The sequence below is a fragment of the Xylocopa sonorina genome, chromosome 2 (genome assembly GCF_050948175.1).
Source record: "Xylocopa sonorina isolate GNS202 chromosome 2, iyXylSono1_principal, whole genome shotgun sequence".
In the NCBI taxonomy this organism is placed as follows: Eukaryota; Metazoa; Arthropoda; class Insecta; order Hymenoptera; family Apidae; genus Xylocopa; species Xylocopa sonorina.
Window position 1 is genome coordinate 13,862,063 of NC_135194.1, and position 26,643 is coordinate 13,888,705.

A 26,643-nucleotide genomic window follows, 5' to 3' on the forward strand; every position below is an offset into this window, starting at 1 on the left:
CCCGTTCCACCTTTCACGCAACAATTAAAGCTATCCATCGAAACGGTCAGCCTCGATATAAAACAAGATCGGAACAAGACAGTATCTATGAAATGCGAAAAGAAACTGGTACCGATCGGCGATCGATCGATCAATATTCAACGTGCATGTTAATGGGCAATTAATAGTCGCGGTGCTCCCGTATCGTCGCATACGCGACGTGCCAGCAGGGGCCACGGATGCTTTTTTCATACGCGACGGTTTTGTAATCGACGTGTCTCTCGTGGACCGCTTGGCTCTCATTCGTATGCGGCCGACGTGGCCGCGAACGAGCTTATAAGTAACGCAGTAATGACACAGCCTGTCATGGCGCGGAACAGTTTTCTCGGCTCCCATTGTCGTTAAGCGGGCAGCCTCGGCTGATTTATCGGCGCCGCCAGGGAAATTCCGCGCGCGGATCTCTCGCCGGATGCTTGCGTGGCTGTCTCTGTGTCCGTTCCACGTACCTGTATCTGCCTACGTGCATTAACGTTGTTTTTCATCGGACGAGATCTAGCTGAACGATCTAGGCATCGTTCGTTCCCAAGCGTTCGACTAGCTCTAGAACGGAGGGGAGTTCGGGGTTACCTCGTCGAGGGTTGTTCTTGCGATTTTTTACAGCGACGAGTTACGAGTTGGGATTAATATCAGTTTGCGTTGCATTGACTAAATTTAGCGATAACAGTCCCAAGGCGTCGCTCGATAAATAGTGGAGCGTACGACCATAAAAATCGAAAGGGTATCTTCGTGCATGCGCGCACGTAGCATACACCGCGATATGAATATGGTATTCAAACCGTGTGTTTGCAAATCTTTACACGAATTCGCGATAAGACCGAACGATAACGGCCGTTAAAGGTTTTTGTATAAATCGCAGTTTCTTTCGCGCGATAAGAACGTTTATTTTATACACATATTCCAATTTGATTTCATGATTTTTTCTTCTCCATTCGAGAGCACGAGGCGTCAATTTGTTGCTCGGTGTTATCGATACGCCTACCCAATCGTTGGTCAACAAACTTGTGTATCTGTTGCAAGTAACGTATTAAAAAAAATCGATGTATATATAAATAAAAAGGGAAAAAGAGTTTCCGCGTGCGCGTTTAAACTAATGTTAGATAAAGCTACCCGCTGCGTTGGGAGTCGTTTTTCCGTACGTGAACAGCTAGAAACAGGAAGGGATAAATATTCCCGACAAATTATCGTTCTTACCACAGATATAAGCAGACAGATAATCGGCGAGATATGGACGCGTGGCTACAAAAGTGTAGGCTGTCCGAAGTGTAAAACCGAGAAACGATACGATACCTCCAATTAAAACTGCCTCCCAACGTTAGGGGCCGTTTCTTCGTTTTATACTTTTTTCCGTTTTTTTCTCCCATTTCTCTCGCCTGCCATTCTGTCCCTCTCTCCTCCTCTCTTTCTCTCTCTCCCTCTCTCTCCGTTCACCTCTCTAAAACGGCATCCACGCATCTGGCATCGTTAATTAATCACGAATATTTATTGCGTTACTCACATGCTCATCCGCCTTGGTCTATCTCGAAGGCAATTAGCGAAATTATTGCATGAAAAGGAGGGAAAAAATATGTGCGATTCCTCGTTTAACGCGATTCACTGGCCCGTGTTCCACGGCCGTCGTCTCGCTGCAAGCACTCCAGACATCGAACGATCATATCCTCGCGATAATTAGTTCGTTGATGCCAGATTCGTTCCTTCTGTTCAATTCCCCGATTGTTCTTCCTTCGAATTGTCGCTCGAACGATTAATGGATCGACAACCTTGCGCCGTATCGCGGTGCACCTCGACGCGTTAATTCGACGAGAAGAGAGGAGACACAACCGACGATAACCCTGTTCACCATCTAGAGGAATCCCCGGTTGTTCGAGCGAGATTTTCTCGGGGATCGTGGTAGCTGGCGAAGGAGCGGGATCGTTCTTCATCGACGTTTCGAGGTCACCGGACAGAGTCTGAACCGGTGGTGGACGTGGTGCGACGGACAGACGGACGCTACTGCCTGGACAAGTACACCCGATAACGACAAACTGGCCCGAGAAAAACGACGACGGGGCCGATAAATCAGGCCTATTGCATTCCTAAGATAGCGTGCTTGCCTGAAAGTCATTACGCTGGCAAAAGTAATTCCCAACTAAGTAAGTAAAGCAATAAATACATAATGCATCCGGCGAGTTTCCCACACGCGTGCTCGCGCGAGCGGGTGACCGCGTTGCTGGCCCTCGTAGCGATTCCATGAAATCATGCATCAGCTGGGACCACGCTGCGTGTCGCGGATTTATTTCCAGCGACGCGGCTCCGCGATTTCTTTTTTCGCAACACGCCGATCGCGCGGAGGGGAAATAAAAGGGGGACGGACGGACGCTGACCGGTCGAAACGACGCGGGCAGAGGGTGAGATCGGATCGAGGCGAGTGCCGGTGCTTTGGTTTACTTTCGATGTAAAACCGAGGCATCGCATCGGCGATGTTTTAATCGAATTTTGATGGGCTGCGGAATATATTCTCTTTCGGATGATGGAGGATTGTTTCGTGCGGGAAGAAGGAAGCAACATTGTCTAATTACACAAACCCGTATAGCTAGCGGTTTGAATGGGGAACAAATCAAAAGCTGGGAATCTGAATTTCCCTAATTAAGAAGCCCCCGGGAATCACAATTAACCGATCCCTTTTTAATATTACATGAGGAAGGAATATTTCGCGAGGAAAACGCGACGTTTGCATAGCCTGCGGGGGCTCGAAATTTCAGGCCACGTTTCTCACGGCGCCCTCCCCTGTCTCTTCCTCTTTTTTTTACCCCCCCTCCCTTCCCCGCCGATTTTCTTTCGCCGTTTCGCGGCGATCACGGCGGGTTCAAGGCACTTGGAAATCGTGCCGCGCGCGTCTGATCGCTGCTAAGGAGTTTCCACTGAAATTCTCGTTCCACGGTGGCGTCGATGGTGGTCGAGAATGCCGGGTTTGGTGGGGACGTTACGATGGAAGAACCGCGTGGCTTGTTCGGTGCCCGATTGAAATCCGTTCGCCGATTTTTTGCCCGCCATCGTTCGTTGTTTGTAAAGGAGTTTCTGTACTTACGGGGAATAATGCCGATCGGATCAGTCCTTGAAGTGGGGCCCGGCTAGAGATCTTCGCCCGTTCGTTTCCAACATTCACGCGAGATCTCATCTTCATCGTTGATTTTAGCGTAACGACGCTGTTCCGTGTTCTGAAACGGAGATTACCCAGGAAGGGTTAACTAACGAACCTCCTGGGATTAATAAGACCCGATAAGATCGTTGATCGTAAAGACGATGATTAGTTTAAAATTCGGTGAACCCCCTGCCCGCGCTCGGCTATCATTTAATGATTTTATCCTCGTACAATCTACGATAGATAAACTCTAAACGTATGTTTGAATAAGATTACGAGCAGATAAAGCGTCGAGGAAAATTGTAATACACTCGCAAAATATATTATTATTGCAGCGCGCGATCATTTAAACTCTACGCGTTCCTGCTCCACGCTCGATCCATTATTATGTCGGATAATGAATGCGAGCCTTTCTATTCGCGAATTAGAATAATTAGGATAAGGATATTCAAATGTATGATCGAGTGACGAGGGAAGAGCCTCACGGAACCGCTATATTCCATCGAGCGAGCAATTGAATTTCTATACTTTTGTGTTATATTCTAATTAATTAGCTTGTTCGTCTGGTCTAGATCGTTTCACGAATATCGAGATAACCATTTATGAGTTTACAGACGAGCGACTGCTGCGCACTTTTGGCTAAGCACACAGACACACGCGCACACTCGAGGCGAGCGCACGCACACTGCGCGGGCGTACGTGTAACTCGGCTGCGTTATGCATCTTTCGCAGCGCTCTGATTAGTACACTGAAACTCGTCGGCCACGTCACTGCACGCTAATTATGTGCTTGTATTAGCTTAAACTTCCTCGATTTTCAGCATAGTTACGTCTCATTGTAGATTTTATTTGCCTTTTACGGGGCAATAAAGTATCCGAGCGCCGCCGTCCCCCCCCTAACAAGTCTCGTAATTAAGGGATACAAATACTTTACACGCGATTCCCCGGGATCGTTGATCGTCTAATTAAGCCAGCCGTCGCGATTACGTTAGAAAACAAACATCGATGCCCGCCTATCGAACACAGATCCCAGACTACGATTTAAACGATGCGCATGCCCGATTTTGTTGCGTTCGAACTTGCAGCTCAGCAAGGATACCAATGGATTCTGCAACCTTCCCGTTCATTCCTCTCCTCTCTCTCCTCTCGATGCAGGAGTACCGATTTCGTCGTCGGACGCGCATCGATCTCGTCTTCTAGGCCAACGAGAGATCGACGGAAAATATTTTTTAGATTTCTGTCGATCGCGTTGCCGCGCCTGTGTTTGCGTAAACTATTGAAGGCAAAGCGGTGACTAATCGAGAGAAAAACTTTTATTGGCTTTTCTCGGAATCGTATCTTTAGCGTCGCGGAAAAAACGGACGAGTTAATGTCGCAAGCTTTACGGTACGCGATCCAAGATTTAAGTCCGTTTCATCCCGGTGAAATGTACGCGAATAAGTTGGTCGCGAGTCATTCCTCGTCGCTTCGTTGTTTCTCGCGTGCCAACCACTTTCATCTCCCGACTAATTTCATTCTCCTCGCTCATGGACGCGCGATGTCGGACGAGAGCGAGCACACTCGAGGGGACAACGATCGGCCTCGCATCGATATCGTGGCAACCGAGATCGACGTCGAGGTGGAGATAATAGACACGCAGAAGCGTTGCAAGCGGTGCAAAGAAGTAGGTTGTTGGGCAACTTGAAAAGAAAGCCCGCCTCCGATTAGGAGGTTATGATAGCGCGCAATCAGGTATAAAAACAGCCCGGTAGAATATCTTTCCAATCAACGGCCGCCTTATTATTTCGTCGCGATATCTGTTCGCGATCTACTAATTGCATAATTGATTACATAAAAGCTAGCGTTTTTACGCTCCCTCCTCCCGCTCGCCTCCCGTTCCTTTTTCCTTTCCTCCCTTTCGTTTCAGCAGTTTTACGTAACCCCTTCGTCGAGTCGTTAATGCGCTCATCGCGCGCGGCTCCTCCTTTCGCGAAGTCCGGGGACGAGGGGGGTGCACCCCGCCATTTCTCGCGGAAACGCGCCGCGAAATTATCTAATATCCTGCATATGCAACGTCCACGAAACCGGGGAAGATCGGTGCGCGCGATTACGCCGAGCGAGACCGTGCGTGCGATATGAAAATCACCGTATCAGACGTTTCCCACCTCGCGCAGGTGAAAATCAAGACCGAGGTGCTGGACGAGATCGAGAGCTTCTCGGCTGACGACGAGTTGCTGATCGATATTCCCCGTGTGCTCGAGCCTGGTACGAAGACGCGAGAACCGCGAAATGAACGCGACGAGAAAATGGGGGAAAACTTCTCGTTGGTTGAGAGAGGGATTACCTTGAAGGGGTATGTAAATTTCGAGGAGTACATAAAGGCGCTGACTAGCGGAAACCGGTTGATCTGCAGCGTCTGTAGAATAGAGTTCTCTGACGAGACGGAGTTCAAAACGCACATGGTGGGTCACAGCCATGGAAAATTGTTCCAGTGCGGTCTTTGCGGGAGGCAATTCTCACGGTAACGCGAATCGGTAACTCCACTATTATTTCTGGTTACCGTAAACTGTTTTTATTTAAAGATCGTCGGCCCTGAAGGATCATCTTCGACTCCACGAGACGAGGCAGACGTTCGTGTGCAGGCACTGCGGCCTACGGTTTCAGGTATGCTCGTACGTCCACATTCTCCCGCGATTAATGTAGGATGGTAAACCGTAGAGCGACCGATAAGGAAGCGAGTAATCACCTTCTTGTTGATCGTGGTACAATTTATCCGATATTCTGTATAAAAGCGGAGGACAGTCGAACGAGATCGACGCTAGTTTTTCAGCGGAACGTAATGAATTATCCGGTTCGAATCCCAGCAGAGAGATCAGCTGAGGACGCACCAGGTAGAGGCGCACTCGGTTCGCAGGCCGTTCGAGTGCGGCGTGTGCAAGAAGAAGCTGCTGCATCGACAGTCGCTGCGCGACCACAAGCTGATGCACACGAACGTGAAGCCGTTCGAGTGCTCGATCTGCAAGAAGAGGTTCCTGCGCCCGAGCAGCCTCAGGGCGCACATGATCGTTCACACAGCGGACTCGCCGTTCGAGTGCGACCTTTGCCCCGCGAAATTCAAACGGTCCTCCGTGTTGAAGACGCACAAGTTGACGCATACTGCTGTCAGACGGTTCGAGTGCGACATCTGCAAGCACCGTTTTCACTTGAAGGGCGCTTTGAAACATCACATTCTCTCGCACTACGGTAAGACCAAGGTGGAGGAAGAAGGAGAAACGTAGACTGCGGATAGATAGATAACAGTAGATCAGAATTGCGAGTTCCAATTCGAATTGTGGTAACTCGCAACGGTTGGTCTCAGGATCGATGGAGTACCATACCGGGTACGACAGGAAGCCAACGAGGACAAGGTAGCCAGACAGAGGCAATGTGAATATTCTCACAAGCACGTAACGCGCGGGTATAAGTGCGGAAGGAAGCAGCGTCGCGCGGCGCGGGTGAAACTGCCTCTCCGCACGAAAACCGCGCCGACTTCCTCCGCCGTGGCCATTTTGCGTTCTCATATGAATTCGAGGCCGGTATTGAGATATAAAAATCGCCGGAGATAAGCGCGCGTTGTACGCTACGGCGTTTAACCGGACGGGGAGTGGTCGTATTAATTAGAAAATCAAGGATCCTAGCCGCGGGCCAGCGGGTGTTACGCCCGCTACCAATTAACCCTTTCTCGTCACGAGAGGTTTTCACGGTGCTCCGTGTACGCGCGTATTTAAACGCCGGTAACGTTTCGGTTGTAAACGCTGGAATATAATGGGCCAGAGGATGATCGCTTTAAAGAGCCCAGCTCGTTCCTATTATTATTTATTCTATCCTACTTCTATCCTCAACTCTTTGTTTCATTTTTACGACCACTGACAAGTGGAACGGTGGTCAATTAAGGAAATCACGCCGCAGGTTTCCGGGTATAAACCATGCTCCGTAAGCGTTGCAACTAACTTCGACCAGAGTCTCGAGAGTCGTTCGTTGTGTTTGGTAAAGATCGTATTAGAAAGCGAGATCCCACTTGGGATGCATAACCATCAAGTATCTGGGGCGAAGATTATGGTCGTGTCGTGCTTGGCGAGAGTTTTTCGATAGATAGAACGTCACTCGTTACGAGTAGAGACAGAGCTTTAAGGAAACGATCGACAAATTTCGATGACGATCGACGTGTTTTGTTCGCAGGAGTGAGACCGTACAAATGCGAGGACTGCGGGAAATGCTACAGGAGGTCCTGGGGTCTGAAGGTGCACAGGTATCGTCACACAGGCGTGAAACGGTTCGAGTGCGACCTCTGCAAGTCGAGGTTCAGCGTCAAGACGAAGCTCGCCAAGCACATTTACGGGCACATCGGCGAGAAGCCGTACAAGTGCGATTTCTGCGGTCGACAATACGGGGAACGGTACCAGTTGAGGGCACACAAATGCGGGACCTCTTCGAGGATGAAAATCGATCGATCATTCTCGAACTCTGTCACGCAGATCGTGTTCTTCTGTTCCAAGTCGGACAGCTTGTACGATTCGAATGCCACGAGTCGATGAAACGAAAGACCTGCAAAGTGTACAATATATTTCGTCGTGGAACGCTCGTCGAGTATTCCTCGTCCGATATAAATAATATTCTTCCCCAACGATGGAAACGTTTATTCACGGGAATCGAATCTCGCTTCGAGACACATCGATCGCAACGATTTCATCAGCGTTACGGAAAAATACGATATCCCATTGAGTTGTAAGCTACCCGTCGATCACGTCTGCGTCTAATGGAGGCTTCAATACGCCGTCTTTTTCTCCTTAATCACTACATACCGCGCGCGATCCGTATTTGGTTCGTGTTTGCATGCGTATAGAAGCTCGATAAAGAATCAGCCTTAATAAGCACTCTGCCGCGGAACAAAAGTTCGATTAATTCCAGCCTGGTCCGGCTCGGTTCGGATTGGCTTCGTACGCAGCCTACCTCGAAGCTAGCACGGACCTAGGTTCGTCATCGAGGTGGCTCGCGTAATCATAGTGGTTGCTCGGTATCGGTGGAACGTGATCGAATTCGCTCGCGATGAGTCTGCGGGAGTGATTGTTTAATCTCGCCTACGTGGATGATTGTTTTCTGGTACTCTCTCGCTGTGACATGTTCTTCTGATTCGAACGAAGGAGCGCCAGGAAACGATTTCATTTTCCAAACACACTGTTTCTCAATGTATTTCATTTTTCATTTCTTTTTGTACCAAGTAACATTTAATATCTTGGTACGGCCCAGAAACAGCTTGGAAAGAAAATGTTTCTCAGTCAGTGGTAGACCCAGAAGAAACGCGCGGCCGTCCAGTGAGAAACGACGGCAGTAGATTCAACCGCTAGTGGACGGCGCGTCACGCGTCCGCGTTAGCCAGGTCAGTAGGGCTTGTGCAATTACCAGAGACGCTTAACGTTTCTGGTCAGCATCGATTTAATCGAACAAATTGTGCGTTTAACGAGGACCTCGCGTCCAAGGAATCCTCGTCGAGGGTGTATTATATAATTTGATCCTGATAACGGAGGAAGACCCGATCCGTTGGTCGGTCTCAACCGTATCTCGAGCACGGTTGTGTCGCCGCACGTGAGAATGGTAGTTTAAGGTGCGTGGACGCAGCGGGGGCTCGCGTACGGTAATCCAAGAAGAACCGTCCTTTTATCTGATTGCATCTGTGATTCGCGAGCCTCCCTGGTCGAGTCCTTTGACAATGCCGCCGGACGTGTCGCTTCCTACCTGCGTTCTTCTTCCGCCTCTGCCCGCGAATTCGCGGCGTCCAAACTTGCGGAATTCGGACGAGCCCCGATAATTTTCGTTCGATGATCGGTTCCATCGTTGCTTCTCGATAACCAGCGTGCGTCAGATTTTCGCAATGCTTCCTCCCAAACGCCTTCACGGTTCCATACGGCGAACTCCGGCCGCGGCGGATTGCGCAAAACGAAACGAAGTCGAAAGCGCGTCGGGGCTGACTCACGGCCGTCTAAGGAAGCGTTGCGATTCGCGATTTGCCGCGGTCGTGGAAAAATATCCCCGGCTGGATTTTGACACATCGTTTCCTCGCGCGGTTCGCCATTCAAAATACACGCTGATTTCGCGTTCATATTTCTCGCCTAATTATGCCCGCCACGCCGGAATCTTACGATCTGACAATTCAGACGGCGCATATACACGCGGCCTTATGCAGAGTCACGCCAACTTCTAATTATTTCGATAACGATCGTAGAGCTTTAATTATTTCACCGTCTCCACCGCCACCGCCGCGTCTCCTACCCCTGCTCTACCCCTCTTCTTTTTCCCTCTTTTTTTCTTTTTTTCTTCTTTTCTTCTTTTCCTTCCTTCGCCTATATGCTCGCCCTCCTTCGCGGCTGCTCTATTCGCCGCTAATTCGCTATGCTAACGAGGACCCCGCGCAGATAACCACCGTCGATACTATTTCACCGTAGACGATTCCTAATTGCGACTCGCCGCGTTGTTACGCGGCTGCCACGCTGAAAACACCGCTAACCGGCGAAACACCTAATCTGCGCCGCGTTTGGGTACCCCGTGTAATATCCCGATGCTTCCATACGTCACGAGGAGAAGAAGCGTAACGCGAGTGTACAGTTGTAGATTTTAGACAATGCGCTTCTTCTCCACGACGCCGGCTGAAGATCGTTCTAACGATAGGCGTATATTCAGCTAGAAAATGAACCAGATTCTCCTTGATTCCGTGTAGTTTGCATTCCGGGTATGAATATTCTGAACGGCGGGTTCAACCGGTAGCAGTCGCTGTTCTGTAATTGATAGTCTAGTTTTTGTTCAGACCGCTAGCTTTCTCTACTTATTCCCTCGGTTATCAGATCGAAGAAAATTAACGTTAATACGCGTTTTAACGTCGATGCGGAGCACACGGGGTAGCAACGCTATTTGATAATTGCTGTTAATTAAATTTCATTGTTGGAAGCATTTGTTCCGCGAAGGTTTCACCGCGTTCCGCCGCGCGGCGAAGAGGAAAGGGTGGCCCTGTTGGCTCCCGCGAGAAGCGGGGATACAGACGGAGGAATATTAAATAACGACGATGTCGATTAGTATTGACAACGGCGATTAAAGAGGCCGAATTGCCAGTCGGTAATGACCGAGCAGCCCTCGCGAGCAGTGAGCACTGTAATTTCACTGATAATATTTAAATACGGGCTTTTGATAGCTGTCTTCCCTCGGCTGGCATTAACGCGGGCCCCGTAGGGCCCCCGATCGAGCCCCTCTCCACCTGCCTCCTTCACTACCGCCCCGTGGGACCAGCAGAGGCGTACTATTTATCGAGCTGGTCCCGTCATTATTTCATCGAACTCTTTCATCGCCTCTTCTGGTTAATCGACGACCCGCTAAGCCGAAATCGGGGCTACGAGCTTCACCGACTCCTTCGTCCCCGCACCCTCCCCAACCCTCTCCCGTCTCCCGCGTCGTTTTCTTCTTTCAACACGATTCTATTATTACATTAAAGAAATTATTCCATTATATCAATTTCCTGTCCACGTCGTGATGCTCCTCTTTCACGGCAATTTCGAGGTTGTCGGGGATTATTAGATTACAGGTAGGTGGAACTATATCAGTGTCGATTTGTTATCGAACGGGTATTAATACTCGCCTGTTCGAGGTCCCTCTCGATGGTTTTTTAAACAATCTTCCGGTATTTAGTTCCGCTAAATTTTCATTAAATCATATTTCGTAAGAAATCGGATGTTTTATAACTCGGGGCAGTCCGCGCGTTCCGTCGAGATAATTATTCCAGTAATGCAGACAAGCTACGTCACTTTACGTCTTATTTTGCGGGAAATATACGCGGGAATTATACGCGAAGCGACCTGACGGCTGCGCCTTTAATTAGCGCGACCCCTGATTCTAATCGTTAACATCGTCTAAAGTTAACGCTTATTTAATTCATAAATGAAACAGCCAGGCGGCGGGGTTAAGGGGGATCGCGAGAGAGCGCGGGTACGGCTGGTGGGGCAGATTCACGTACCGCTGCAAGTAAACAGGTGAATTAGAAATTAATTGCAATTAAGATCAAACTGGGGGGCCTACTTGGTGTTATTATTAATCATCGTTAATTATAACAATCCTCGGCAGTCTTTGCGTAGCGTTACGCGCTCGTTTAAATCGTTACAGGTGAACAGTATCGCTCGTTAAATAACATTAGAATGCCAAGCGAGAGGGTGAACGAATGATCATCAATAATCATTGGTGACGTTTGGTGGGACTCTCCGTACGGATTAATCTTCGTTGAAAATTAGTTGGACACTTTAGAGTAGGTTACGTTTAGCAAGAGTAAAAGGAGGTCGATTGCTCCGATGATTGACTTTCAGGGCATAGAATCTACTTCTGTCTTAATTGCCACTATTTTCCGTTACAATAATTGCTTTTATTGTAAATCTTTCGTCAATGCCGACGATTCAATTACTCTCTTTTTCCTACGTTTCTTACCGTTTCAAAAATCCTGGATACCACCAGGAACTGGCCATAAAGTGGCGAACGAGCGGTATCTTCGTTGAGATCGGTGCAAATCGAGGAGGAGATGTTCAGCCGCGTCTTGTCGCCGTGATAACCACCGTGATAAAGATTTCTTCGATCTGGTCGGTCAGTGGCATCGACCCGGACACGACCGACCCAAGGAGGACGCGGTTTATGCAGCACCGCAATTATGCGCTCTCCTGGCCGGCAGAAAAAGATGACGGATGCGCGTGCGACGCACCCTCTCGCGCAGCCGGAAGATATGAATTTCAAATCCCGCCGCGGTGGATTTTTGCCGGCGATTTCGTCGACTTTATCTCGTGGCCAATTATAGATCGCGCTCGCGCCGCGAAAAACCACCACGGCTGTCTCCTTTCTTTCCGTCCTGTTTCCAGCGTCTCGTGAGAAAATTAATTGGAGCATAGCGTTTCCGAATCTGAATCGCGTCACGTTACTGCTGGTTGCGCAACCGATTGATCGATCGCGATCGAACCTGCATTACGTACGCGCGTTTACCTTCTCAACCGTCCGACGCGAAGTCCATTGGCTGTCGCTGGGAATCGACGGGAACAGAAGGCCTTCTTCTCGAGAAGAAGAAGATATCATTCCGTGGAAGAGGATCGTACGACATTCTGTGCCGCGGATAACGAACGGTTTTTCCCAGCCGAGTGTCTCGAGGCATCGATGAACGATCCTAGACAGGATGCGGCCGGTCATCGTGCTCCCTGGACGTTAACGGTTCACGGCCACGAGACAGGAAGACCAGTCGCGTGCTCCGTCGCGGCGTCGACGTCTCCCGGTGAATGAAGCGAAGGTTTTCGTGGTCTCGTTTCGCGTCCGCCTTCTCTGTTCGCCGGTCCCCGATCGTGTAGCCTTCCGTCTCGACTGACAGCCTTAATATATCTGTTCGCGACTCGTTTCATCTCCAACAGTTCAGCTACGTAATCCGACTTAATTCCGGATGGATTCGATTCGACGAGCATGTACCTCGTAGACCTGGAAGAAAGTTGCGTTGAAGAATTGTTAGCATCTAGCGTTACAGGAGTAGTAAGGAGCTTATATTCGAGCGTAAAATATTCCTGGAAGCTGAAGCCTCAGCGACAAATTCCTCGCGAGGAGAACGGTCCTCCTCGTTTACATATCGGGCATTGAAACACCTAACGCGCGCAGAAGTGGAGGCGGCCGTCTCACGACGATCTCGTCGATCGATCGTCTCCTTGAACGGACAGTCCGCGAGGGAATCGTCCGTTCCGCTGGTCCTTGTTGCGAGTCCGCCTGGCTGGTTCGATGTAGGTAATCATGCGCCGCATTCTCCGGGTGCCGGAGAAGATTTTCGGTTTCATTGTACGGCGAGGGTGGGTCGAAGAGCGGACGAGACGGACGCAGGCGGTACGAGAAGGACGGAGGAGGACGAGGGAAACGTGAATGAAAAAGAAAAAAAAAAAGAAGCAGAATAAAGAGAAAGAGACGAAGAAGAAGAGTAGAGGGGAGGGGACGGAGTGTGCAGAAGAAGAAAGAAAGGCAGAGAACAAGACGGGGGAGAAGAAAAAGGCGGAGGTGAAAAGAGAAGGTGGAAGAAAGAACGGGAGGAAGAAGAGGGAGGAAGAAAACGAGATGGTAGCCGGAGTCCAAGCAGATCCATCGTCTCCTGGCGGGTTCGCTGGAAGCAAACGACGCAAAAACTGGCGTGCATTGTCCCCGACCGAGAGGCGAGCCGAAGCTGAAGCCGCGGACAGAGAAAGGAGCGAGACACCGCGAGAGAACCGGAGGAAGCTATGTTCACCGCCTGGATCCATGCATACCAACCTTCCCGCGGCAGCATCGACGATCCTACCGAGAAAAGAAGAGAGAACCGGCGCGCGGTGCCGCGAGCTCCTGTTCGGCCCTCTGTGCTGCGCGAGGAGCTACGGGAATGGTAAGGAGGAGAGGAGGAAGAAAAGGACGGGGGCAAGGAGGGAAACGGGGAAAAGGCAAGACGTACCGCGGTCGATTTGATTTTTAAATGCAAACAAATCTACATCGTGGCAAAAGCGCCGCCAAGAGGAAACCGACGTTATTCCGCTACCGGCCGATGCCTCGGAGCGAAACCTCGTCACGGCCGACTCCGACGTCCTGCCGGATATTTTTTTCAATCATCCCAGCCAGAGTCGCAGCGGCCCCCGCTGATCCTTTATTCCTCTCCTCTCCTCCCCCTCGAAGCCACCCTGCTCGGTTCTTCTGATCGCGAGAGATCCTCCCGTCTCCGCCGGTGTCTCTCCTCTGTCTCTCCTCTGTCTCCTCCCACAGTCGCGACTCTTAAGTGGACTGACGATTTGTCGAGGCCGGTCGACGCACGCTGGCGGCGACTTTCTCGCGTTTCTTTCGATTTTCGGGCTTGCTTCGTGCGCCCGAGATCCGAACGCGAAGATAAGCGAATATATCCAGTGAGAATCACCGCGAACCTTTTGAAGTTTCAATACCATTCCCCGTGGGGGCTCCTCGTACCTTCCTCGAAGGCTTGCGAAATTATTATAGAAAGAAAAATGTCGCTCGAAAAATCCACGCTCGATCAAGGAGGTGGACGCTGGTGTCTAGGCTCACCCCATCCTTCCTCGAGCGACAGAGCAAGAAGGAACGAGCGGGCGTTCTCGAAAAAAGGAACGCACCGAAAAGTTCGGCGGATGCCGCGTGTCGGTTGCCTCGCGGCGGCAACTCGGGTTCCAAGTAGGGTGTAATTGCCCGGCAGTGACGGGGACTCGTCCCAACATTGCAGCGTGCGCTTGTCAACGTTCATAAGTTATGAAACGGCGGATAAGGACCTGGCCGGGCTACCTCCGCGGGAGGGAACGCACGAAAAGGGACGGCGACAAAGAGGAGTAGACCAAGGCGGGATAAATGGTGGCGCGTAAGGTAGAGGAGAGGCCCCGCTGCTGTGGTTGACAGGGTGCACGGGGAGGGGGAGGACATAATTGCTGGTGGATTAATGAGACGGCATAATTGCACGATAATCGACGATCGTTTTATTAGGCGACCGGACCGTCGACTGGAAGCCTCTTCGTTCTCGTGGCCGGCGCGCACAGAAAAGACACCGCACCGCCACGGTCGCATATTATTATAAGGAGAAGCGGGCCTCTACTGCGCGGAGTAGGTATGTCTGGCTGGTCAGAAATGACAATTACCGAAGATCCTTGCTAAATGCGCATTCGAACCCCTCCCCGTCGCCCCGTTTCCTCTGTGTGCCTCCGCGCGGCCGCGTCCACACGCTTGGAATGCGATGTCATTCCTGGGTGCAACGAGTGTCGTTGTACCGCGTGTAAAGTCTGCCGAGCGAGCCTCCGGGGGAACGATCGAGTCAAGGGAACGAACTGTAAACAGGGTCTAGCTTCTCGTAGCCGAGTACTCTCGCGGTGTTTCCGCGTGATCCACTTTTAGCGGACGAGCATCGAACCCCATCGCGCGCGGCGTAGAATCCCGAAACGCCGGGGAAACACCGGGGCTGCTTAGTATGCCGGTATTCGGTCGCATACCAGCTGAGTCTCTAGTATCCTCCTCTCGTATTCCCGTGGTAGCGCGAGGGCCGTTGCCTCGCCGCTCAGATGAGGGACTAAAAACCCGCGGACGCTCCGCAAAGGGTCATTTAAATGATGTCGCCGCGCGGCTACGGGGGGCAACGGAGAAGGAGAGCGGCCGCCGCGCGGGAATAACTCAGCGGCGAGCGTCCACCGACTGATTTCTCCTCTTCCTCCGCAAGGTTAGAGACGAGTTAGAGATGGACGGACGAGGCTCAGTCAACGGTCCAGCCTCCGACGTCCCGCGACTCTGGATCCTCCTCGTTTCTCTCGTCCTCTCTCGTTCCTCTCAACGACCGTTCACCGCCTGCGCGACTTTTATTCCCTCGCCCGTTCCCTCTCGAGGAGCCAGCCTGGAGGAAGAAGGCTGGGAGGCAAGAGTTTGCGGAGAGCGACGGGGGTGGTAGCCAGAGTGGCGGCGGAGGAGGAGGCGGAGGATGCTAATCAGATGCCGACCGTGGCGGCGACATCAAAAGGGCCCAGCGTCAGGGCCTTGTCACCAGCTACGAGAGCGCCTCGCCGCCCAGCCTCGCCTTTATTTGAATGCGCTATCGTCGTCTCGTCGGGGTACGCGCGACGATGACGAGCGAAACTTTTTTTCGACCAGTCGTGGAACGCCGCTCGGATAGTACGATACGAGAGACGCGGCCAGTTCGGGGTAAAGCGGCGCGGAACGCCGTCGATCGACCGTTGAACGGATCGTTCCGGGGAACTGGGGCCACTCGGAATGTTGGACGATCCCGAGGATCGTGCCCCGAGCTTTCATTAGAGATTTGCGAACTGCCCGCCGAGGAAGTCGAAAGGGAAAGCGAGGGATTCCGCGAAGTCTGACCTGCATGCGTCTCAGCGAGAATTTGTTTTCTGCGAGCAATGTCTGTTCTATCTTCCACGAAAAATGTGCCGCGGAGTATAATAATCTTTTAATTGTCCTACATCGCTGTCTACGTCGAAGTCTTCCAGCGAGGAGCCTTCGAGCAAGTAGAATCATCCTCCCTGGTCAGACGCTCCTCAGCTCACACTTAACTCTCGCAAGTCGCTTCATTGAAAACGATAAATTCCATTCCATTTACCATTGGTGGATCGCAGGAAGGTCCACGGAGCTCCCAGCACTCCCTCGATCCTCGATGGTTTCAGGAAGCAGCTCGAGGCAACTACGAGTAACACGTGAAACGCGCGCGACGTGCACGTAGCTACGCGCACGCGGGGATATATATTAAGGCTTTGCGCTTGCGAGCTGGTTAGGGTTAAGAAAGGGGTATAAAGATGTTGTTTGAGGCGTCGGACACCTGTGCCCCAGCCTTGCTGGCTCTGCATATGGACTGTTTCTCTCGCGTCTCTCTCTCTTCCGCGCCTCTTCTAGCGTCCTTTCTACCGCCCCGTGAAACATCATAACGTACAGTACTCCCTTTCCCTACCTTCTTCTCTCTCCCTCTCTGACTTGTTGTTGGCAGGTAACCAGACGCGCGCACGTAGTCGTGTACAACGAAGAGACGGAGCAGTACGTAACGTATGTAGCCTGCATTAAGATGCAGACGATGATAAGGAGGACTTTACGATCTCACGCTCGGACGATTCATAGCCCGGCGATGTACGAACGACCGTCGTTTACTGGTGTTCCCGCGGTACTCTCGCTTTGCACCCCTCCCTCTGGGCCTTGGTTCGACTGGGTGCACGCCCACTTGGAGATCGTCGGATCGATCGTCGATCATCGACGGTCATTAGGAAGATTAGTGATATCCGCAGCGATATTTTGCATAGCGCAACGTGCAAATTTTCGAACGAAGACCGTGGAAATGGTCGTGCTCTAAGCGCAACGAAATTACAAGGGGAGGCGTGCGAGGTCGAAAAGTAGGCGCAGGCTCGACTCGCGCGTCGAGGGCAGAGGAGCGCAGGTGCGCTCGCGAAATCGCACGAGAGCCGAGCTACCCATCGGTGGACGATTCCGGTGGATGCAGTCGAAGGGTCCCGGGCGCATCCTGTTGCATATTTCACCCGGCGGAGAACCCTTTTAGCCGTTTCACCGGGGCTACGGGCGTGTAAATCAAACGCGCGCTGCCCGCTTGTAAATCTCCGGATAAATACACACCGTGGAGATAATTTACGCAGCCAGCGCGTCGGCTACGTTCCCACTCTCTGTCCCTCTTCGTTCCACCTTTCCACGGCTCGTTCTTTTTACCCCTGTTTACGCGGCGGCCAGTCGGTTTTCGGGCCAGGATCCGAGGCGCGCGCTGTCCCGGAAGGCGAGCGGCTGCCTCCTCGTCAGGACTCCTCGAGGGCTCCTCGTTATATCCGTTCGCGCGCGCGGGTCGTTACGTACCGCGGACATGAGCCGATACGTCCGATAATCTCTCGCGCGAGCACAAAATATTAGCAATATATTACATAAGACGATCCACCGGGCTAGAAGACACGTTTTCGCCCGGGCGTAATGAGAGGAATGTTTACCGACACCTTGGGATAATTATTGGGCGAGCAGATGCTAAGATTTAGAGTTGAAGGGGGAGTTAAAAAATTCCTGCTGGCTGGATCCAGAACTACGTTCAAATCGTTCCGGTTAATTTACTACTTTCGACGACTTCATCCGCCCCCGGTGCTTTATATTCCAAGTCCCGTCGACTTTACTGCCGTCCCGATTTTTTTAATAACAGCATTGGTAACAAATTTTTATTACCGTTCGAATTTATGGTCCCCTCTATGGGTGTCTCGAAGAAAACTTAATTAAGAGCGCGCTGTACGACCGTTTAAAAATTCTAATTACACGCGCACCGAGGTGGCAAGGATCCGTTACGGGCACGATACGCGGCGCGCGTTAGAAAGTCCCAGAAGGGTTTCCACGCATCGCGCGTTGCAGCCGGTGCAAACCGAGCACGCTCGTCCAACGCTCTCCGCTCGTGAGCTCCGTCCCGTAAACCGCGAGCGTGTCCCAATAAAAAAGGCAAGCAGCGCAAGATAAACGTCAGAGCGCGGCGCGTCGTCGCGCCTGGTCCCAGCGAGACATATTTATCCCGGGCGTTTCTGCCGCGCGGCGAACTGGCACCCGGGACAAAGCGTACATCATCGATGCACTTTTAATACCGGCGATCCGTTCGCCCCGGACAGATTTGATGCATCGACGGATAAGTAGCCGCGAGTTCTCACTTCATTTATCAAGAGACTGGCCCACCTGTCGTCGCCCGCCTTCCCATTCACCGCGCCGCGCCACGCCACGATCCTCCTGGACGTGGGGAGCACGTGTGCATTAGATCTGCTACGGATACGAGCGAGCGTATGGCCGATCGAATCTAATGGATGATCTCCGGAGGAACGTGTCGGCTCGCGGCTGATAAGATTTCCGGCGTTTCTCCGCCGGTTCCACACGGCGAAATCGATCGGTCCCGGGGATTAGACGGGTTACGAGTACAGTTTCTTATCGCCTCACGGCTGGTTTGTACCACTTTCGCGTGCCTGCGACACGATTTCGCGTTAACACCTCGACAACGTAGAAGCCTCGATGGCTCGTCTGAAATTTTCCGTACCACCGTCGACATCTCGACGATAAACGGTTGAGAGACGAGAACGAAGACGCTTCGAGGTCCAGGCATCGCTACTTGTTCCCTCGACAGAGATCCTAGGTCAGGCACAGTTTATAGTCAAGGGAACACGCTATCCGCAGAATCGATCGAGAGTGCCGGGCACTCGCGTTTCTGCGCCCTCGAGGATCGACGCGAGGTACGCACTCCGGGTGCGTGACCGTAGTCCGCGTCCATTCGTTTTCCACCGTGGTGGAGGCGAGGTAGCGTGAAAAAGAGCGGGAGGCTGCTGGCGGAGGAGCGCATTGTTCCTGCCTCGAATCGAGTGTTTTCGAGGTAGAGAAATATCGACACACGAGCGGGCGGGAGGGAGGTGTGTCAAGCCGCCGACTGCGCCGGGATGTCCGGTGGTAACCTCTTGATCCTCGATCACGGGGAGGAGGACGCGCGCTCGATACGCGAGTATCCGCGCGGCGAACGCGGGCCGATAAATAACGCTGGACTGGTTCTGCATATATCCGCGTGTATATAATCGGACGACAGGGCCTTTATGCAACGCGAGCCGGAGGAACGCGTCCAACGATGGTGCTTCGCGAGCTTTCGGTGCTAGATCCTTGGCCCAGCAGGACGTCGACCTTCTTTGAATAGCTTCTCCGCGTGCCTGGGAGCTGCTGTTGAATTGTGTATCGCCCGTGGAATGTGTTAAACGATCGCGCGCTACTGTGAATGATGGTTTCCATGAAATTTCGCAGGCAAGCTATTCTATCCGTCGATAGGGAACGAATTAAAAATTGTCTAAAAATCTACATAAGTAGAACGAAATAGTTGAGGAAAGGTTCGCCCAAGTCAGTGGCGCTCCAAAGACGGAATGAAATCGACTCCTGCTGATCACACGGGGCAAGGCTCCAGGGCGATACATCTCGATTTCGTTTCCTCCAATTCGCCGTGGCCGCCGCAGTACCCGATCGTGAATTACCATCGTGCAAACGTGGGATTGGTCGTGCGTCGTGGCGGGAAGGTAGGCGAGGTCGTAGTTTCATTCGGCTCGGTCGCCACCTAGAGCGAAAGTAGAAGGCTCGTAACACCCTTCACGATCGGGCCGCGGTGCTAACGACTTTTAGATCATTAGTTACTGAAACTACCAACACAATTATCGGGCCTGGATATTTATTCCCTTAATCTCGGCCCCCGGGACTCGGCGGTGATTGGGGGCCACGAGCAATTCGGGCTCGCTCGCTCGAGAGAGAGCTCGCTGTTCACTCTCCCGGGCCGCGTTTCTCGCCCGTGGACCATTGTACCGGCTGCCGCATTTTATACGGCGACCTTTATACCGTAAGCTCTTAATTAAGGCCTTCGATTATCATAATAAGTCGGCCGGGGTACCGCCAGGCCCCGTATACTTCCAGATGATTGATGCGCCACCCGATTTTCGTGATCCACGAATCGACCGGCAGCCACTTTTCAGAATCGATTACGGCGACCGCGGTTGCTCAGCCTCCGGCGGTATGCAAGGGAATCGTTAACGTTCGATCGAACCTTTACGATTTCACGATCCGCGTCGAGCGATGGGAAAGTTGGTAACGATCGTTGCGCTACAGAGACTCGTAGATGTTCGTGGGTGGTGGGTGGTAGGTGCGAGTTCAATTCCTGAGACGGATCGAAGCAGAAGAAGTGGCTCGACGGTGATAAAAAAAGCCTGAGAAGGACCTTCAGCATTGAACGCACCGCACCGTCCGAGGCTCCTGCGTCGTAATACGCATGCATAATCAGGGCTAATACCTCGTCTGCGTTAATTACGGATCCCGTAGCCGGTTGTTTGTTCAATTTTAATGGGCTGCGTCGATTTAACGTCCGCGATAACGCGGCTAATGCGATGCCACGATAGACGGTTACCAACCGGGTTGCACTTACACATTTCCAGCGTGGCGCGATCGCTTTGACGCGTGACTGTTGTTAAACGCGAACGTACCTTCCCCTGCCTCCCTCTTCGCCTCTGTCCGGCGTGCACACGCATCTACCGTTAATTAATCTTTGATATCAGACGTCGACTTATCTATGGGCTATGTAAGAGGGTTGCTCGAGACGGGGAAGGTGGAGAAACGCGGACGAGAAGAGAGCGAGGAAGAGGGAGGGACAATGTGAGACGAAGCTCTAGCCTCCCAGCGAGGGTAGCGGCGTTTGCAGAGCAAAGAAGTCATTATATTTTCTCGAAGCGTCGCGAGCAGCTTAATCAAGGTGGCAGCCGAGCGGAATCAGCAAGGACCCCATTAGTTTTACGTTTCGTCCTTTTTTATCTACCCCTGAGCGCCGTCCGCGCGCGATGTTCTCCCTCTCCTTCGATCCCACCCTGGGACCGGAACGTTTCTTCGAGAGGAGAGGCTCGTGGGACTCATTGTCCAACCTAATAACCGCAACTTTTAATTGAATTTGCGACCGGCACGAATCAACTTTCGCCCCGTTCAGCCTCGTACTGATTGGCGGCCGTCCTAGTCGATTACTCACCTGCAGGATCGAACCTGCCCGAGCTCAGGATACCCCGAGAAGACGTACGTGTACGCCTGCTTCCACGTCCGTTCGACGGAGTTCGCCGAATGCCCGGAATGTTTAATCGGGAAAGAATGGCGCGCTTAATGCGAAGAAGTTCACAGGCATTAGGGTGGGTGTTTATGTAAACGAGTGACTCAGACCGCGGCGGAAGTGCAGTAGACGTGAATGGAGTCTGTAATTGGGTTGATTTACGTTATAATAAATTAATTATTAATACGCTAATCGCGGCTCGCAGACCTTTCTATCGCGTTTATTAAAATATCTATTAACAGCTCGATTTTCCGTGGCCAGGGAACGAATCCGCCGCGGCGAGAAAGGATACGACGCGATAATTGTTTCCCGCGATCAATTACCGCGCTGGTGAAACGAGGAACGGCCGATAATCACGGAAATTTCGAGCGCATTGTCGCGTCCCGTTCGATTTGTTAATTTGTTCGTCACGTTCGTGCGGTAGCCGCTAATTCGAGAGGCTAATCGAGGAAGGTGTACGACAGGGGAAGAAGATGGAGGAGGGGGTGGGTAAAAAAGCAGGAAGAAAAAGAAGAGTGGGACAAACGTACGCAATGCAGCCCAACTGGAAGAAGCGAAGAAGAAGAAAGAAACGAGGGGGAAGAGAAGCGACGGTGGTGGTGGTGGTGGAGAACGGATTACGTCCACTCAGCTGAGCACGTTTGCACGCACCTGACGAGGAGGGAATCCGTCGGAAGAAGAGAATGGCCGTTAATTACAATACACGATTCGCTTAATTGCATTCTTTATGCAGTCCCCGGCCGATTTCTTTTTCGACGTGTCTTGCGCGAAGAAGTTGCAAGGCCAGTGTCGTCCTGCGGATCCGTGGGATCCTTCCGTACCGATCTTTCGACCCCGTGAATTCCATCGTTTGAAGTCTTGATCCGCGGCCAACGTACCCGTGAAACATCGCGGCGAAACGTCCGCTTTTCCGCCGCGAGCTTGGAAAATCCTCGTCGTTTCGCGAACACTCCTGGTTGGTAAAACGTTCGGGGTCTCGTTCGTTGCGTAGGAACGCGAACGCGATACCTTGAATAGTCATTACCTCACAGGTAGCGGATACGATCGTAGATCGTCTGATTCGCTCTTTTTTTTCCATAAAGATCCTGTTTCTGATTTAATCATATTCTCCGCATTTGCTCATAAAAGTGGAACCGTATAAATTTCCCAGTCCGCTACTTCGTCGGGCTCATTGATTTTCAACCGTCACGGAACTCGCCCGGTTACGAGTGTTTTCCAGGAGATGGCAGGAAGGGTGCTTCCTCTTCTGTCGGCCGGTGCAACACGTGATACCTGTGCGATCATCCCCTTTGCCGTCTCAGCTTAAAACAATCGATAAAAATAGTAACCTCTCGTTTCAAAAATTAATATCGTCAGTCGCGAATGAAAAAAAAAAAGAAACCGCGAAAACAGTAACCGCGAACGAGATCGTCGATCGATTTTTCACGAAACTCGCATCTCCTCGAAGTTCGCGCAGCTACGAAGAAACGAAATCTAGGCGCGTTCCCCGTGGTATCGATCGCTTCGATTATCAAAGACGGCACGATCGTCGGAGAACTCGGGGACGTGCTATCACGGCTGCGCATTCCATCGAGCTCCGTGACACGGTGACGTCACTTCCTGCGGGAAGCGTGACACGTGGTACCGCCGACGTAGGTGGGCACCGTCAGAAAACGGGTCGGACCGTGTCACCTGGATCACCCGATGCACAGGTGCAACCGGCGCACCGGTGCCCGTGGCAGAGGAGTCGGAATGCCGATCGAAGATAACTTCGCTTCTAATCGGACGTATTGCTTATTTGTACTAGGCTCGTGCAAACGCGTTTATCTCCGTTTATCGGAGCAGCGCGCGGTGTTCGAACGTCGCCACGAGCGATTCGAGATTAGCCTGGGCAAAGATAGTTCGAGGAGAACGGGAGGATTTTGGCCAGGGATCGTTTCGAGCGCAGGGTTTACCACGGCCGGACGCGAGATCCTGAGGAAACGCGGTGGCGAAGCTAGAAAACCCCTCCGGCTGTTCCGCGCAACAGGCATAATTGCCTAATAATTATTCATTACATTTATGCAGTGTGTTATTCAATAAGTCAGACCTTGTAATTTACTTACGATTGAGCATTTCACGCTTCGCAATGGCTGACTCAATTACTTGCCACACGGATGCACGAGCGCGTATGCCCGCCATTAGCCATGGAACGTGCTCGTGCATGCGTACGCCGTTCCGTTTGCCAGAGCTGCTCGGTGGTCGATCTCTGATCGCATCGTGGAGCACGCATCGATCATTCCACTATATAGTGCGAAACGTTTTAATAGTGGTAAACAATCCTGTTCCCTCGAGCAAGCTCGAGTTCGAACCAGCGTTATTATTCGCTTCTGGTATCCGTTTGACACCAGGGCGGATCGAGAGGCGACGAGAAATTACTAGGAACATCGTGGAGCCAGATTGTTGGAGAAACAATTTTTATATGCATTCGCGAACGATCGTGATCAACCTCGTAGAAAGTGTTTCGAAGAAACACGGGTAATTCGGCTAATTATTCCCTTTCTAAGCGATAAAATTATTGGCTGCGCGTTGGCCAAATATGCTCGTGGAAAACATCGTTAATTCCAACCGAGAGGAGGAAGAACGCGGTCATTGTTGAAGTATCACCGATTGCGACACCGCGGTTAAATCGCGGTTTTGCCACCGCGTTGAAACGCGGGTGAAAAAGCAGCGAGACAAGAAGAGGAATGGAAAAGCCGGTTGAATTATTTTCGAGGGAACGCCCTCGAAACCGGAACGCGTTCTCCTTATTTAAACGAAAAACGACGGAGATCGTGCCGGTACGCGTTCGATTATTAGTCCCCGAGCAAGTCCTATGGCATTCCTGACAAACCACCTGCTTATGATCCGGATAGGCCGGATTGTGCGACTTTGACGGTCGGAATATCTGGCACGCCGCGGTTCTGGCATAGCTCTCCCACATTAGTGCCAGCCCAGCCGGCCAATCGCCGCGCAGCTATCAACCAGCTTTCGCAATTTTTACGATTGCGATACCCGCGACCGTTGACAACCGTTTGCATTTCGTTTGCATGCCGATCGATCGGAATCCGTCAGCATTTGTCATCGTTCTCCGGCGAACCAAATTGGTCCTGGCGTCGCCTCGACAGTGAGGATCGACGAGTCGATCATTAGCCCTACGATCTCAGTTTCGATTCGTCTTCCACCGAACGAGGATGACTTAACGTTCCGTAATCAACGCGATTGTTCGCCCGAGTAACTTTCTCCGTTTCGCAACGCGACCACCATTTACATTCCGCGTATCTTGCGTGTCGAACTTGCCTCCATTTTCCTAATCAGAGTACTCCCTAAACCGTGAAATTAAAGGAGAGTTTACGACGTATGAAAAAATTAATTAAATCCTACGGCCAGGCCCTATCTTCCATACGGATCGGCTCTCACCCCCTGTTCGCCGGTCCCAACGCCAAAGAGGTTCAAGTGGAACAACCGAAATATTCTCCGGCGGGCAAGAGGGACCTAAGTGAAGCGGGCACCTGTCCGTAGTGGCGATTGCCCGGCAAAAAGTGGCAACTCTAATCTGCCGCTGTTATTTCTGCAACACCCTGCGCGTGCACAGAGTGTCTCACGCATAGGAGCGCGTGCTTACGCGGTATAATGCTCGGACGGGCGGCCAGTCGCGGCCATTTACGGCGATTTTAACCATTATATTACGATGCCGGTAGCATAATGAAGGTGAGTTTTTCTCCTAGCTAGCCTAGTCGAGAGAGCTCCTCTCGGCCCGTTGTCCCCGTGGCGCATACGCAGTTCCAATTCTCACGGTGTCCCTTATGGAACCCGCTCATGGGCTGACTCCCACCCGTCCCGTTTCCATCTCTCTCTCTTTCCCTCTGCCCTCGAACGTTTTCGTTTCGCCTTTCTCCCTCTCTCTCCCTCTCTCCTTCCCTCTAGTCTATTTTTCCCTCCTCGTCGACGGCTGCAGAAAAAAGCGAAAAGACGAAAAAACGCTTGGTTGCCGTCGAGGTACGGCTAAACAATTACCATTCGTTTGTTAACACGCTTCGACTCGTAGATGGTCGATTGCGATTATTTTCTGTTAACGTACGGTTCGTTGTCTCCGTTGTTTCGCGGATGTTGTTGCGCTGGAAGCGCGTTGTTTCTTGTACAACGTTGTCTGGAATGAATAGATGGATCGCCATCGGAGAGGGAGAGAACGATGCGACCGTGAGGAAAGTGCGTTCCTCTTTTCCCTCCGCGTTGATGGACGTTTTTCTTGTCGTCTCAGGTGAGAGAGATCAGTCGCGAGGCCTCGGGTGAATTCCATTCTCATATATATATATACACGTATATATGTACAGTTTGCCTACGAAGGACTTAACTTCCATTTCCACTGGCAAGCGAGAATTGCGCCCCGTTCCAAGTCGATTTTCCGAAGAACCTCGAGTCGTTCCCACCCCTTTGCCACCCTTCTACCCTATAGACGTCCGAGATTCGCGGATTCTGCAACGTAAACCGCGCGACTAACGCCCGCCGTACCTAGACGCTGGCCATTCCAGTCTTTTTCCTCGGCATTCTTATCCTTATTATTCCACGGGACATCTCCGGGTGAAATCCGGTGAAAGGTATAGCGGCCGCTAGAAGGAGGACATTACATTCTTTGTACTTAGTTGGCCCCTGCCTCCTTTCTTTCCGTCGTACGTCCAGCCAACCTCCCCCACCAGCTCCTAGCCTGCAGCCAGCCAACCCTATTCTCGCGTTGAGTGAAAAGTTTTACTCGGGATATTACGCCTCACCCTCCCGTTACGTCGGAGGATTCCACTCTCTCCTTATCCTCCTACCGACCTCGTCTACAAACCACCCCGCCGCACCGCTCTCTCTGTCCACCCTCTCTCTGTTTCTCGTTATACGCCACTCGTCCCTCCCTCTCACCCTCTGATCCTCGTGTCCGCATCCTCTCGCCTCACCCTCGAACCGGACCCCGTTGTTCTCGCTGCAACCCCCGGAAGGCGACGGCCGACGCGAACATAATATCATTACTATTTCGAACTCCCGTTTTCTTATGAGTTCGAGAGGACATAATGCACCCGTACGGGAGTCCTTTCTTTGACGTTCTCGTTGCTCCACGGGAGAGGGCCATCCCCGTGGACGGGAATGGCGAAGTTTTCGCGGCTCGCCTTCTCGACGCGTACCCACCCCTGCTGATAACGCTGGGACGCGCGATCGGAAAATCCGGCGAGTTTACGGTTCCACTGAATTTCAGGGAAATTCGGGAAATCTGAGACTGGATCGCTGGAACTTTGCTCTTGCGAGATCGTTTTTGGGACACGGAGGACGTTGATTACGGCGAAAGTAACTCGATCTAAAATTGATCGCGCGTA

General features: G+C 51.8%; 2 protein-coding genes across 2 annotated transcripts in view; one reads left to right on the plus strand and one right to left on the minus strand.

Moving 5' to 3' along the window:
• The window catches only part of Mulk (acylglycerol kinase-like protein Mulk), a 95,600-nt gene that overhangs the window by 50,799 nt on the left and 18,158 nt on the right, over nt 1-26,643 (minus strand). The gene's annotated exons all lie outside the window — the stretch shown is intronic.
• Nucleotides 4,932-7,709, plus strand: LOC143433311 (uncharacterized). The gene is made up of 4 exons (XM_076910609.1): nt 4,932-5,656; nt 5,718-5,799; nt 6,000-6,378; nt 7,354-7,709. The coding sequence occupies exons 1-4, from the start codon at nt 5,271-5,273 to the stop codon at nt 7,707-7,709; spliced, it is 1,203 nt and encodes a 400-aa protein (XP_076766724.1). The 5' UTR covers nt 4,932-5,270.

What these genes read in the sequence shown, in the direction of transcription:
- LOC143433311 (XM_076910609.1), top strand. Translation starts at nt 5,271, where the DNA reads ATGAAAATCACCGTATCAGACGTTTCCCACCTCGCGCAGGTGAAAATC. An exon ending in TGCGGGAGGCAATTCTCACG is followed by an intron (nt 5,657 to 5,717) that starts GTAACGCGAATC and finishes TTTTATTTAAAG; the next exon opens with ATCGTCGGCCCTGAAGGATC. An exon ending in ACTGCGGCCTACGGTTTCAG is followed by an intron (nt 5,800 to 5,999) that starts GTATGCTCGTAC and finishes TTCGAATCCCAG; the next exon opens with CAGAGAGATCAGCTGAGGAC.